Source organism: Penicillium chrysogenum, assembly GCF_028827035.1.
Source record: "Penicillium chrysogenum strain IBT 35668 chromosome Unknown utg000005l_segment0_segment0, whole genome shotgun sequence".
Classification (NCBI taxonomy): Eukaryota; Fungi; Ascomycota; class Eurotiomycetes; order Eurotiales; family Aspergillaceae; genus Penicillium; species Penicillium chrysogenum.
This window is the reverse complement of record NW_026622753.1, coordinates 3,479,443-3,493,282: the sequence shown is the minus strand read 5'-3', so window position 1 is coordinate 3,493,282 and position 13,840 is coordinate 3,479,443. Positions and strand designations below refer to the sequence as shown.

Genomic DNA, 13,840 nt, shown 5'->3' with positions numbered 1-13,840 from the left:
CTAGGATATTTAAGCAATGCTTTTCTGTTTGGCTGGATATAGTATATGATTTTTTTAGTCTATATGAATGTCTTCAGTCTGGATATCCAGGCCCTTTATATCTGTCTGGATTTATTGAGAATTGAAAATTTGCATCAACCGTAGAATTAGTTGTTGTGGTTGTTCGACATACAAGTTGGCCACTGTCTGCGTTCGCCGACTTGCCGACTTGCCGGTTTGCCGTGGTCGGCGGATGACGTCATTAGGTATCCTCCCCTCGTGTTGGGCGATCGGTTCTGGCATCTTTCGCATCTTTCGCATCTTTCGGGCGACATTATTGCCTCAGCATACTGCCGAATTTTCTTGTGTCTTCGGCCACTCATCTCGGCCACTCGTGTCGGCCACCTCGGCCACCCACTGTTCTTCGTTCGCCGACAATTTCTTCACTGACATGACCTGATAAAGGCGCATTAGCCTACATTCCTTGCGTTCGCCGATCAGCTGAAACAAGTCATGTCTTCTCCCCTTTCTGCTCGGCCATATCGGTCAAAACGTCAGCGACCGTGTGATCAATGCCGTTCCCGCAAGTTGGGTTGTCAAACCGACGGCGGAGGTCCCTGTCAACGATGCCGGTCGGCCAAACTGGAGTGTACGTTTGATAATCCTCCACCGAAAAGAGCCCGCGGTGCGAACAATTTTTCGCCTTTTGCCGCCCAAAGTGTCGATGGGAACACACTCGTCTCGCAAACATGCGACAGCAATTTCACCCGCGAGTCCAGTTGGGCAGGGAGTGGAACACAAAGTGTCGAACCACGATTCCCACCCATCGGCCTCGATCCAAGTAATACCGGGCTATCCCCAGGCTCCGGTGTTCTAGCCCCCGGAAGACCCCCGACCCAGTTCGTGCAGAGCATTGATCAACTGGAACCCGGCTACGCCCAGCTTTTCGGCGCATCTGCTGAGTCAGACCCCTGGCTGTTAAGGCATTGTTGCTTTGACGATTCTGGCATGAAATATTTCTACAAAGTGCACTTTCGCAACGCCGGAGGTGTCCCTACGGCACAAAGAATTCCAATACACTTCATGATTTCGTCCGAAGAGCTCACCACCTCTATTAAGCATGAAACTAGGGCCGGCGTCGGCGACGCGACACGGGAACGCCTGAACTATCTAGTACCCCCTGAGTATGGAAGGAGGCTGGTAGCTTTGTGAGTATTACCCCTCAACATATGACCGAAGCATCAGTGAACTAACAGAAGGTCAGGTTTGTCAAGTATGTCTTTCCTGCCTTGCCAATCATTTCCCGTTCTCAACTAGGGTTGACTGCGATGACATATCAGCTGCCGGATCTGTCGGCATTAGAAAAGGTGCCCGTGCACCTTCTCGCGGCCATCTATGCGTCGGCATTTCCTTTTGTCGCCCATGATGACTATCTCTGTGTGCTGAGCACGTATAATGCGTCACCAGTTGACATGTTGTGGCGGATGGTCTATGAACTCGTGACCGAAGAGATCCATAGTCCCCGTTTGGCTGTGCTGCAAGCAGCGTTGTTATATATACACCAACAGTCAAAAGATGAAACGCGGCAGACAACCGCCGATACCCCGTTTTTGTGGTCCTTCGTCGGCCAAATCGTTGGGTTGGCATGTTCCCTCGGCCTTCACATCGAATGCCGCATGTGGGGCATTCCGGCATGGGAGAAGCGCCTCCGTCGGCGGTTGTGGTGGGCTGTGTATGCCGAAGACAAATGGCGCAGTTTGCTGATGGGCCGTCCACCATATATCCATCCCGCAGAGTGGGACGTGAGTGAACTGGACGAAGGGGACTTTTTAGTGGGGCCACGACAAGGATTCTCAACAAGTTCCTGTGACACCGAGATTCCGTTCCGATACCTTATCAATCTCGCACGAATCGGCGAAGAGATCCATGAAACCTTTTAGTACGTTTTGACACTCAGCAGAGCCCCTTGTCTGTTCGCCGGCGAAGAGTCAATCTTGCTGACCTTGGTTTTCTTTTTAGCACGCTCCGGGCCTCGCAATTCTTGAACGCCAACTTCATCGCCTCTGCCGAGCTAGGGCGTGGGCTGCTCGAAAAGTTGAATGGCTGGTACTCTTCCCTCCCTGAAACTTTTCGACTTCCCAATTGGAGCAAATCCGTGAATGGGCTTGCCCCATACCCCACCTCGATTCATTTTGCTTACTTGTTGCTCGTGGTCTATGTTTATCGTGCCATGCTAAGACCAATGGCACGTTCATCCGACCCGCCGCTTATTTTCGACTTGGAAGATTTGTCTGCCACGTCACCATTGCCTGTAGATGAGTCAATGCTGGACTTCATGGATCTCCCGGAGATTGAATCACTACCAGAGATAGCTATCTCCGATGAGTTTGGTACTGGCGATGCCACCCTACAAGCCGCAGAGAAGTGTGCCTCCATATTGGTGAACTTTGCGAGACGACTGACGTCTAGCGATTTCACGGCATTCTGGTACTCTTGTAAGCTTACCTTCACTCACACTATCTCATACGACTTGGATGCTAACATTATTAGGGTCTCGGATTGGCTTTGCCACAATTTCAAATTACCTCATGCTGCTACTGGTACAGGCTCCAAATATGGCACATGCGGTTCGGGGAAAGCATTTAGTAGATTCATGGCTACAGGTCCTGCGCTGCCAAAGCCAAAGCTTCCCACTTGTGAAACTCGGACTCGCAAGACTTGATGCGCTTCACTGGGCAGGATTGGAAAATACCTTTGTCCTCCCTGTGCATGTCCAAGCGGCTATAGCAAACCCAGATATACCGGAGTCTTGAGCAGATAATACCGCGGCACTGCTTTTTGAGTGCATATTCACTTACATCTATAGAAACAAATTGCCCCGGAGAAAAGCACAATGGTGGAAGTAGAAAAGTGCTGGAAAGAAGTCTAGACCGAATCTAGTGTACATTTGAATAAAAGTCCCTTTGGTTTGTTTTCCTTTTTCCTACTCCTTGCTAACGAGTACTACCCTGCCAATATAAACTCCACGCTTCCCCGCAACACCCATGTACCCCCACGCCCCTGTACAAGCAGGAATGTAACGCTGATACAACCCCTTGCTTTGTATAAGAAGGTCAGTTCGCGTCTTGCTCAATATCGCAATGTCTAGACATGAAGTGGATTATCCTCTCGCTTGCCACGGTCGCGTCTGCGCTGCAGACCCTTCCCCCGGTGCATTTCGATGACACAGGTTCAGGTCATAACAAAGGCTTTTCCTTAGCAACCACCGACCGGACAGTCTACCTGGATGCCGATTTTGCCAGCTGGAAGGATCATAATGGGCTGACGCTCATTCCACCATCAGCATCCGACTTTGCCAACACATTCCGTGACGACTTGCAGGAGCTGACGAACAGTTCCTGGGAGCTTCGCACAGTCAAGCAATTTCCGAAACACACATCGGGAATATTCCTCAGTCGCGCAGACAACCCGGGCCGGTTTACCTACGAAAATGGACGCGAAACCGAGGAGGGATATGAGTTGGAGATCCAGGATGGCAGTGTCTTGATTCGAGGCTCCGGGGCGCGAGGTATGTGGTGGGGGACGCGTACCCTCCTCCAGCAGCTACTTTTGACACACTCATACCTGCAAACTGGTCGCGTGAAAGATGCCCCCGCCTATGCGACTCGTGGATTTCTGCTAGACGCTGGTCGCAAATGGTATTCGCTGGAGTTTTTGAAAGATTTGTGCACATATGCCTCGTTCTTCAAAATGTCCGAGTTTCAGTACCATGCGACCGACAACTACCCGCTAAGTCGCGGTCAGAACGAGACCTGGAACGAGGTTTACTCGCAGTTTTCTTTGCATCCCGAAAGCGAGGCCCTTCACCCTCTTGTCCAGCGTCCCAACGAAACACTGTCCCGGGCTGACTTTGATGACTTCCAGCACCACTGTGCTCAGCGAGGTGTTACAGTAATGCCGGAGATCGAAAGCCCCGGGCATTCTCTCACGATTACGAAATGGAAACCCGAGCTTGCATTGGACTCGAAGGACCTGCTCAATCTCTCCCATCCTGACACTGTTCCTTTGATGAAGTCCATTTGGAGTGAATTCCTTCCTTGGTTCCACACAAAGGAGGTGCACATTGGCGCGGATGAGTACGATCCTGACTTTGCGGATGACTATGTTGAGTTCGTGAACGAGATGTCCCGTTTTGTGCAAGAAACGTCTGGAAAAAGTGTTCGTATTTGGGGGACTTACGAGCCGTCAAACATTACCATCGATAAGAATGTGGCAATTCAACACTGGCAGTATGGGCAATCAGATCCGGTCGAACTAGCCCGCAACGGCTACAAAGTGATCAACTCTGAAGACTGGTGGGCCTATATGTCGCTGAAAAGCAATCATGTGCCTATCACGCCAGCCCCTTATCCACAGTTCTTCAACAATGCCCGCGTCCTCAACTTCGCTGACCGGGACGGGTGGCAGTGGACGCCGGAGCTCTTCAATCCCGTAAACACTACTGAACAACCGGATGCCGAAGCTGTGCCGGGTGCTCTGCTGGCTGCCTGGAATGATAGTGGTCCGGATGCCACTACCCAACTCGAGGCTTACTATGCAATTCGTGATGGCATCCCAGTCGTGGCGTCGCAAGCATGGTGTGGTGAACGCGGACCTCGCTTACATGAACAAACCTTGGCCAAATCTATCGCACAATTGTCCTCTCAAGCTGTGGGACAAAATCTGGACCGACGACTTCCAGGAGAAGGGAGCAACGAATCAGGACTCTTGCTTTCATGGACAAGGCCAACTCCAGAGTCCACTCAGGACGAATATAATCTGGGCTATGGCAGTAAAGGCATGGATTACACCCTTCAACTGGACATCACGGGTCCGTTTTCTTTGCAGTCCTCTGATGCGACACTTACCTTGTCATCGGATGGTGAATTGACCTTTGTTTCTGATGGGTGGCAATACCCACTTCGCTCTGTCGCTCAGGCCGACGGCTTTGACCAAGACCAGCCTGGACGGATTTGGACTAATAAGACTACCTCAAGTCATGATGTTGTAGCAATACCCCGCCAGTCACAGATTATTATATCCACAGACGAGATATATGGAAGTCGTGTGTGGGTGGACGGATCCTTTGCCGGCCGCTTTGAAGTCTTCATATATGGCGGAAAGAATCAAGTTTTCTCATGGGGTCAGATGGCTTTCGTAGCACCGTTGGATGTTTTAAAAGGCTCTGGATTGCAACATTTGGCTGTTTTACAGGGTAGCAGGGATGGTTGATATCAAGTCTAGTCTACTCCAGCTTGCAGTGCTATGCTTTCTCGAATCTAGTCTAGTCCCGTTGGATAAATGTTGAGCCTACAAAAAGTCGTATTGTAGAAGCAGACAAACTCCCAGGTCTACACGTTTCCTACGCGTGTAGTTCGTAGCTTTAACACACGCAAAGCAAATATCGGGTTCTGGTTGCTAGCTATTTCTGTCTCCTAAGCTATGTCATAAAGCCAATTTCAAGCGACCAAAGGATTGAGCCTGCAATGGGAACAGCCACGCCTATCATAGGCAAAAAGTCCCATTCAAATCGTCATCCATCTAAACATATACCTTTGCTGGATCGCCGGGCTAGAATTCAATAGCGAGATCTCACGCTTCCGTAGGAGACACCATTGAATTGCAGGTCAAACAACAGCGATGCTGAAGTTGGCGTTTAGGACCAAGTCGTAGGAGACATGGTAATATTGCTTCCCTCTGGAGTTGGTTTTCTTTGTAAAAAGCTCTTTCGGGATTCTCCTAAGATCTGCCTCCAACTCACACAGTACCGCCACGTCTGTTCAGGTCAGTATAAGTAACCCCAGATATATATTCACGCCACAGGGACATACTAGAGTCAACTTTTTCAGGAGCTATGTTAGCCTGGCAAAATAGCAGTGAGGTGCGGAATACGAAGGATTCGCCAACGCCAACCACACGGTAGAAGTTCATCCTTATTGGCTCACTCTCGGAGACAGATTTTCCCTTAAAGTCCGTTAAGCAGTCATAACTCTTAAGGATTGGTTAGTGCACACTGGAAGTTACTCACTTTGAGGATATACCATTCCATACGCCGATTCAATTTCCATTCCTCTTCATAAGGACACCATTCAAGGTCCTCATCTGCGCGGTGCTTTTTGGAATCAAATGGGATTCTCAGCTTAATGCCATAATTGCAACGCGCAATGCGACTCTCTACTTGGTTGCCTTCTTGTCCACGGATAACAGCACCCCTAAGCCTGTTAAGTACAAAGAAAGTACTGGGAATGCCTCTAGTACGTACCGAACAACAGCGGACCATCTGCTTTTAAGTCAGTCTCGGCCTGAGTTGACAAAGGGTCAAGAGCTTACGCATTTGGGGGATGCATGATTTGGATGCCGTCGGAAGCAGCCTGTAAGCGCTTGTAGAGATACCCCGAGGCGCCAAGGCCTCCGACTAGAATAATGGCCTAATTGGAATCAATTGCGTTTCCTGTGAAGGCACATTGGGGGCTCACCTTAGTCGAAAAGCCTGCTTCCTCGACGCTCTGCCTTTGCTTGGCGACGAGTTTCTCAATCTGCCGAATGATAGGATCGAAGATTTCCTTCACTTGGTCTCTGTATCTGAATTAGAATACTTGACATCTGATAATGTAAAGCTAATTCTCCATACGTACCTATCGATACATAAGTGCCCCTCGCTAAGCTCGAGGTTTGGGATCCCTGAAACCCCGGGAACAGGGATCCAATATCCAAGCTCACACATCTCATCATCTTCAAGAGGACCTGTATAGCCAGGCTTAATATAGTCTTGCCAGTACTTCCGTGCAGCCCTTGCTGTAGACTGTGGGAGTAGCTCATTCGATTCTTTCTCAATGATTCTTTTGATATGTATCTGAATTAGAATGACGGCTGATAATGTAAAAGCTCATTTCCCTACGTACCTTTTGATAAGCGCATCGAACCGCTCGTCTAACATCACTGAGCCACAAACAGCACCTGGTATCTGTTAGAGAGAAGCAAAAGTATGAGGCTTTGATAAATACCAGTTCCCTTCGTTGCTTCCTCAAATGCCAACGGGTCGGTTTGCTTGACGCGGTAGGTAATGATATCCTATCATGATTGTCACTCGAATTTGTCCAACCAGTTTCATACAATCACGACTCACCACAGTTCCACCCCCCGCATCGCAAACAATCAAGCAGTCGCCTTTCTATAAATTGTAAGATGACTCAAGTTCGATTCTGGTTGGATAGGGTTCACACCGAGATTGTATTTGGTTGAATTGTTCGAATTGCACAAACCGCAGCCGCCTCAGGTTCGGACAAGAGTCTTAAACTTGCTGGAGATATACCCGCCCGTTGTGCCGCCTGCCTAGTATAGTCTTTGCCTTTATCAGACCAAACAGCGGGGACAGTAAGGATATATTCCAAGTCCATAGTCTGCAGCGCAGCTCCAAAGCGACGTGCCAAGACATCCTGAGCGTGTGCGACTACTTTTCCCAAGTAGTCACCAGCAACCTCCACGGGCGTCTTATTGAGGTCTTTGATAATTCCTTGAGAGTCACTGGCAGGCAAGTAGCGGAATTTCTGACTCTCCTCTAGCAAAAGCTTGACTCCCTGGATGAGTCGTTGTTCCTTGCCCGGATGGATCGACTGGTCAGTCTGATAACCCCATTTCATGCGCTCGTTGTCGTAGGAGCATATGGTTGGGACTTTCTGGCTTGTGGCTTATTAAAACGGTTAGAGGTATGAAGTTCTCTGTTGCCCTATGGACTCACTGTTGCCACCCCCTGGCCACGTCTGAATGAGCTCGATATCATCAGGGCAGTCTTCCAATCCCCAGGCAACACTATAACTGTCAGCTTGCCACTCTACTCATACTACCAACACAAATATGTACTTACCCGCTGAAGGTTGTTCCGAAGTCAACACCCACTATAAGTTTTGGCCGCTCCTCTAGGGTCGTCATGTCGAATTCGGAACTGTTGGCTTCCTTATGAATTTCCTGAAGATAGAGTACACGAAGAGATTTTCTGCAAGAGACAATCGTGGAGGGTGATACTTCTTCAAGCAAAAGTTTGCTCATTTCGCAAGCTTGATATCATTGACTCCTGCGCTTAGCCGCAATGAGCGTCGGCGTGAGGCATATTTTTACAACATCAGCGAATTGTGTCGTCACAATCTGAGGTGTGTCATGAGTAGAAAGCAAAATTCCTAATTTTTTTATTATTATTTCAGACTTCACAACACTCGAGTATAGATACGCAATGTGGCGCTACGACGAGCCCAAGCCTGAGCAGGTGAACAGGAATACTCAGACCTCCCCAGGTTTATCCTCCAGATGGGGACAATTTGCTACGGGTTCGTTTTCCCATCCATGGCCTATATGGGATCTACTAAACTCATTAGCTTGTATAGATAATAAGGATACGCATGATGAAATTGAACGGCTCCAACGGGTCTGTGGTGAACGTCCCCTCTACACTTCTTTCATCTAACAAACAAAACAGCGAGTCAAAACCGCAGAAAAAAAAGCAGAGTTCTTTCAGCAGGAACGGCTTCTTGTAGAGGAGCAGGGTCGTCGGCGAGGCGAGCTGCTCGAAGATGCTGTTCAAGAATCGGAAGTAGTCAGAAAAGAGAACCGAATCCTCATGGCCAAAATTGCAAGCTTGCAAGCTGGGGTTGAGACCTTCTCCGACGAACAAATTAAGCAAGAGATGTGTCTACTTTACCACGATATTGAACGCTGGCGGTTTACTCATTTTGTAGCAAAGCCAAATCTTCAACAAAGGAACGATCCCACGCCAAGACCAGACGGCCTTGATATCTTGACATTGGATATCATCCAAACTCACATTGCTGGGCTGATTTATCAGTCGTTTTGGAACGGATTTATGGTTGGACCTGACCAAAGTTTGTGTAATTATCTCCGCAAGGCCGACTCCGAAATAAATAAAAAATGTAAGTGGTCAGAAAAACCCTAGAGGTCACTCCTGTCACTGCTTTCTAACAACAGAAAGTTTCCAACCACATTTCCCGGCACTGGAGATGTGCGATGAGCTCTGCTGTGCTATCGTTGGAGACCTCTAGTTTGGAGAAACAGTGCAATTGGGTCATCGAGAAGGTAGAATCCTGCTTCGGTCGGTATGCTGTTACCGAGAGACCGAAACGAATGCAACAGCTCCACGACATTATTGCGCGCTGTATCAAGTTCAAACATAAATTGGATTGCCAGGAAGATAGATATATCTTCTGGGGCAGCTACCAATATGGATTGCCGTTCCGGGATAATAGAATGCGTACCCTGACAGAGGAGGATACGTCGGATGGACACGTTCATACTAGCCTGTGGCCCGGTCTATATAAGATTATCCGAACTGGCGAATGGTCGACAGTCGAAAAAGAGATTGTGAAAAAGATTGCTCCGGAGACCCCTTCTGTTGGAATGATCGACGAGATGGAATCCCGTGAAGACGTCCCAGAATTGGATGAGATTTAGAACGGTATTCGGTGATGCGGGAAACTGTATATTGCGACTATTGCTTCCAATTTGAATATCTAGCTATAGAAACTCCGTTGCTTGTCCAATGCAAAACATGCATATATCAATATTCGCCGCCATATAGTTCCTAGACACCCTCGGCAAAACCGTCATTTCCAGATTCTGTGTCAACCTTCATGGAGTCCATCAACCCACAGACCTCGAAGATCGTTCGTGGTCCTAGACCTTCCGGTACACCGACTACTCCATCGGTCTTGAGGCGCTCCAAAGTGGCCTTAATGCCCATATAAGCTGGAGTGATCGTGGCGAATGAAAAGATCATGATTCTGAAGCCCATTTCCTCTGCCTCCTTTGTGGTAATGAGAGGGCTGGCTCCATTCTCCACCATGTTGAGCAGAAGAGGCCAAGGTGCCAGATCCTGAACTGCTTGACGGGCTTGCTCCTTCGAAGTAAAACCCTCAAGCAGTCCGACATCCGCTCCAATATCCCTGGCGGCCTTCAGTCGACGGATGCACTCATCGTAGCCGTGTTGCTGAAGTGCATCGGTTCGTGCAATCAGAACAATATCTGAGTGCAGGCGGTCCTTGGTCAGCTTGGCGGCGCGAATACGCATAAGGTACTCCTCCAGACCAACGACTTTCTTGCCATTGAGATGACCACAACGCTTGTTTTGGATCTGATCTTCAATATGGAAGCCGGCCACACCTGCCTGGATGTATTGCTGCACAGACTTTGACACCATCAGAGGGCCTGGAAGGAAGTTAGACTATCTCTGAACCAAGTGATAAGAGTCTATTGTCTCAGGGCACATATCACTAACCTCCGTAGCCAGTATCCATGTCTGCAATCAATGGAGGTCCGAATGGATCCAGGTTGGCGATCATTTCGGCGTTGGTCTTCATGTCGTGAAGCTGAGCCAGGCCGAGATCAGCCATTCCCAGCCGTGAGGCGGTAGTTCCCGCACCGGTCTGTGCACTTGGTCAGCATGCAGGAACATGGTGTTAGGCATTAGAGTTCTCACCATGTACAGTCCCTTGAAGCCGACCTCCATGGCAATGCGAGCGGAGAGACCATCATACACACCAGGACACACAATGAGATCTTTGGTGTCTTTCAGCATACGGCGCAACTTGGAAGCTGCAGGAATCACATAGAGGGAAACAGTTGGCTCCTGCCGGGTCCCGTTGACCTCGTAGTATCCATCCTTCTCGACGGTGATTGTGATAGTCATGTTCGAGGTTTAGCAAAGAAGATGTCTTTTTGTTTAGACAGTTGGATTCTTGTACGACCATCGAGGGGCAACGCTGCTCTTTATATCTTCGAGTTCTCTACCCCGCAAGTAATTTGCACATGCAGACACACCAATCCCGGAGGAGCAGTGTATGCTTGCTCGTAGAGGACAATAGCACCTCACCAAAGGCAGAAGTCTCGGTTTCTTGGGGATGTAACATTCCACCACCCGCCAAGACATCCAGATGGCTTAGCTCCCTTCGCGTCGTACTGATTCTAGATGACCTCAGCTGAGTGAGTCTATGAAGAAGGCATATTGCGAAAGATTAACAGCGCTAGTCGCGGAGTAGGTGTTCAGATTATTCCCATCAATCAACAGCCATAATAGCGTTGCATACGTATATCTCCGTATGGACAGCCAAAATCTAGATAATGCATGTTTACATCGGGCTTTTTAGGCTGATTGGGATAGGTTGGGGACGGGGAACTGGACCCACCATGCTGATCCTAATGACTTGCTTCTCAGAGGAATTTAATCAATCTGAGTATCTTGGCAAGATGACTGCATGATTGTAGAGTGGTGCGGGTGCAATTTGCGCTCCTTTTCACGGGAGAGATCTGCGCGGCGATATCTTCAGAGGGGTTCCCCTTCTCTTGGCCAAATGCACCGTTCCACAAAGACCTCGTTCGCCAAGCTCTTCAGACCGGGAGATCATCACCAAAAGAAAAAAAGACGCATAGGGCGTTATTGCTGTGTAGCGAATCAACACGTACTGTAGTGCTTGTACAACAGTTGTACCTTGTGTAAAGCCACCTGGGCAGTGCTAAAGGTAGGTAAGTCAAGACTTGCTGTAGCCTTGTGGGGGCTTTTGCCGGGCTGAGTCAGCCGTGTAGTTCCCTCACGGGCCGGAATTCCTCTAAGACTCCGAAGTGCATCGCCAATTTCCACCCCCCGTCATCTCCCACACTCATCCACCCCTGCTGCTTGGAAGACGCCGCTTTGAACTCTCAACTATCGTCTCTCACTCTTACCAACTTCAATTACGCTTATCATGGCTCTCACACAACCAACCAATCCCGAGTTCCCTTGCTCACTGTAAGCCCTACCCCCACCCCGAAATAGGTCCCAAGCACAAGACCCGAATAGACCAAGAAATGCTCAACTCTTGATTCAGCACAATATCCCTCCCTTTTCCGACCAATCGCCTTGCATCGTGCGCTCTACGCGCCTTGGAAGTTGATGCCGAACTATCCCCTCTTGTGCGACGGACTTTGACCCTCGTGGCTCCGGCGGTCGAAGCCCCATCCGAGCCGCAAGAAAAAAGGCAGAAGCAAGACTCCGACGAGTCTACAACCGTGTTGAAGATAACATACATCGCGACGACCAACCGGATGCTGCGCGTTTCTGTCAATGGATTTATGGAGAGTCTAGGTGTCGTACTTGGGGTTATGGCAGAATTGGATGTTGATGTGCTCAAGGCTGAGATGGAGGGCTGAATGGTGGATTTGCCCTGCAGCAACCTGCACCATTGGTCCCTCCGTCTTGGCCTCAACGTATCTGGTATAATCCTATCGGGAGGGTGTGTCTGAAACCCAGAGGCGCTTGGCTGCCACAAGGATTGGGGATTATGCACAGCGGGTCGTACGTCAACCCCTCCATCAGAACAACCCGTGGTGACACTAGTCCTGTCCGCGGATAGAGCTGGGGGAAAAAGAAGTTGCCGCCAAGCAACCAGCCAACGCTCATCCCACCGGGTCATCCTTGGCATCCTAGGCATGCATCGGAGACTAAGTTAGTATGAAGTCGGCTTGGTCTGCGGCCCGTCTAACAGAAATACGTTATGCACGGCATGTGATTGTGGCTGTACTTATCTCGCTTCGAGTTCTGCAGGTTCCATAGATTTCCACGGAGCTTCGGAGTTTTTCACGGCCTCTTGGCTCCGTCTTAGGGTGCATCAAGTTGGGTGAGATGATGCACTTGACCAGGTGAGGGGTGGAAGGAAACGTTGGCAGATCTCATAGTTTATTCATCCGTCCTTCAATGCATCGCCGGAGGAAAAGAAAATGCCCTTCTCAGTTGTGATTTATTTTGAAGATTCCCTGTGTCTCTTTGCCTCTTTATCCGCCTCATTTCTCTCTCCTTGTAGTCAAGAACATCCAACATGGACCCTGAAAAAGGTGCAATCGGTGGACTTCCAACGTCCCTGAGGGCCGAACTTGAGCCACAGCATGCTGACCTCCTACTTTTCGCTTGTTGTTTAATATCGGGACTTGTGGATAGCACGATATACAGAGGTACGGACAAGCTCAACTCCCGCCTCTCAACTGCGGCATATCTAACATACGTAGCCTACAACACTTTCGTTTCTATGCAAACAGGTAAGATTACAACCTCACCAATACACAATCCCACCCACGGTCGACTAATCACAGTGGTGTGTAGGAAACACCATCTTCGTCGGACTGGGTACATCACACCAAAACCTCCGTCGATATGGCTGGGCACGTTCGCTCACGTCCATCGGATGTTTCACCCTAGGATCCTTCCTTTTTGCACAATTACACCGCGTCCTGGGTACTCGCCGACGAGGGTCGTTGATGCTGTCTTTCCTGTTACAGGCCAGTATAATCCTGTTAACGGCAGGACTCGTTCAAGGGGGTGTCATTTCTAGTACACTAGTCAGCAAGGGATCGCAGAAAACACCCCCGTGGGACCAGATAGTCCCAATTGTTCTTCTTAGTCTCCAGTCTGCGGGTCAGATCGTAGCGAGTCGTGCCTTGGGATTCAATGAGATCCCGACCGTGGTGATTACCAGTCTTCTCTGCGATCTAATGTCGGACCCCCAGCTATTTCTTGTGAGGAATGTCAAACGCGACCGGCGAATAATTGCTTTTGTGCTAACGCTTGTGGGCGCCATCATCGGCGGATGGGTCACCAAGGTCACTGAGGCGATCTCTCCCATTCTCTGGCTATGCGCAGGTATCAAGGGCTTGCTCGCCTTAGCCTGGGCTTTTTGGAGAGCTAAGTAGAAGACATCGTCGTGAGTTTCTCCGTTCGGTCTTGAGGCTATCAAAGGCAGATTTGGCACAACCATCGGGAATGTTAGTATTATACTATTCAACAGACTAA

The 13,840-nt window shown here is 49.4% G+C and overlaps 7 protein-coding genes across 7 annotated transcripts; 5 read left to right on the top strand and 2 right to left on the bottom strand.

Annotated features, from left to right (window-relative positions):
* Window positions 1-492: 492 nt before the first annotated feature.
* N7489_009714 (uncharacterized protein) lies at window positions 493-2,792 on the top strand (the record flags this gene model as incomplete). Its single annotated transcript, XM_056715464.1, has 4 exons — window positions 493-1,187; window positions 1,244-1,918; window positions 1,999-2,474; window positions 2,530-2,792. The coding sequence occupies 4 exons, from the start codon at window positions 493-495 to the stop codon at window positions 2,790-2,792; spliced, it is 2,109 nt and encodes a 702-aa protein (XP_056563086.1).
* Window positions 2,793-3,129: 337 nt separating this feature from the next.
* N7489_009713 (beta-N-acetylhexosaminidase) lies at window positions 3,130-5,250 on the top strand (the record flags this gene model as incomplete). The annotated part of the gene is made up of 1 exon (XM_056715463.1): window positions 3,130-5,250. One exon carries the CDS (start codon window positions 3,130-3,132, stop codon window positions 5,248-5,250), a length of 2,121 nt encoding a protein of 706 aa, XP_056563085.1.
* Window positions 5,251-5,645: 395 nt separating this feature from the next.
* N7489_009712 (Hsp70 family protein) lies at window positions 5,646-7,947 on the bottom strand (the record flags this gene model as incomplete). Its single annotated transcript, XM_056715462.1, has 12 exons — window positions 5,646-5,794; window positions 5,850-6,009; window positions 6,047-6,230; window positions 6,349-6,446; window positions 6,495-6,594; window positions 6,654-6,857; window positions 6,921-6,975; window positions 7,023-7,089; window positions 7,145-7,189; window positions 7,242-7,705; window positions 7,757-7,827; window positions 7,883-7,947. The coding sequence occupies 12 exons, from the start codon at window positions 7,945-7,947 to the stop codon at window positions 5,646-5,648; spliced, it is 1,662 nt and encodes a 553-aa protein (XP_056563084.1).
* Window positions 7,948-8,245: 298 nt separating this feature from the next.
* On the top strand, window positions 8,246-9,477 carry N7489_009711 (uncharacterized protein; the record flags this gene model as incomplete). Its single annotated transcript, XM_056715461.1, has 4 exons — window positions 8,246-8,339; window positions 8,397-8,437; window positions 8,489-8,939; window positions 8,999-9,477. 4 exons carry the CDS (start codon window positions 8,246-8,248, stop codon window positions 9,475-9,477), a joined length of 1,065 nt encoding a protein of 354 aa, XP_056563083.1.
* A 130-nt stretch (window positions 9,478-9,607) lies between these two features.
* On the bottom strand, window positions 9,608-10,711 carry N7489_009710 (isocitrate lyase/PEP mutase family protein; the record flags this gene model as incomplete). The annotated part of the gene is made up of 3 exons (XM_056715460.1): window positions 9,608-10,230; window positions 10,301-10,448; window positions 10,502-10,711. The coding sequence occupies 3 exons, from the start codon at window positions 10,709-10,711 to the stop codon at window positions 9,608-9,610; spliced, it is 981 nt and encodes a 326-aa protein (XP_056563082.1).
* A 1,051-nt stretch (window positions 10,712-11,762) lies between these two features.
* N7489_009709 (CTAG/PCC1 family protein) lies at window positions 11,763-12,207 on the top strand (the record flags this gene model as incomplete). Its single annotated transcript, XM_056715459.1, has 2 exons — window positions 11,763-11,806; window positions 11,886-12,207. The coding sequence occupies 2 exons, from the start codon at window positions 11,763-11,765 to the stop codon at window positions 12,205-12,207; spliced, it is 366 nt and encodes a 121-aa protein (XP_056563081.1).
* Window positions 12,208-12,872: 665 nt separating this feature from the next.
* N7489_009708 (YoaK family protein) lies at window positions 12,873-13,740 on the top strand (the record flags this gene model as incomplete). The annotated part of the gene is made up of 2 exons (XM_056715458.1): window positions 12,873-13,089; window positions 13,154-13,740. 2 exons carry the CDS (start codon window positions 12,873-12,875, stop codon window positions 13,738-13,740), a joined length of 804 nt encoding a protein of 267 aa, XP_056563080.1.
* Window positions 13,741-13,840: the final 100 nt, after the last annotated feature.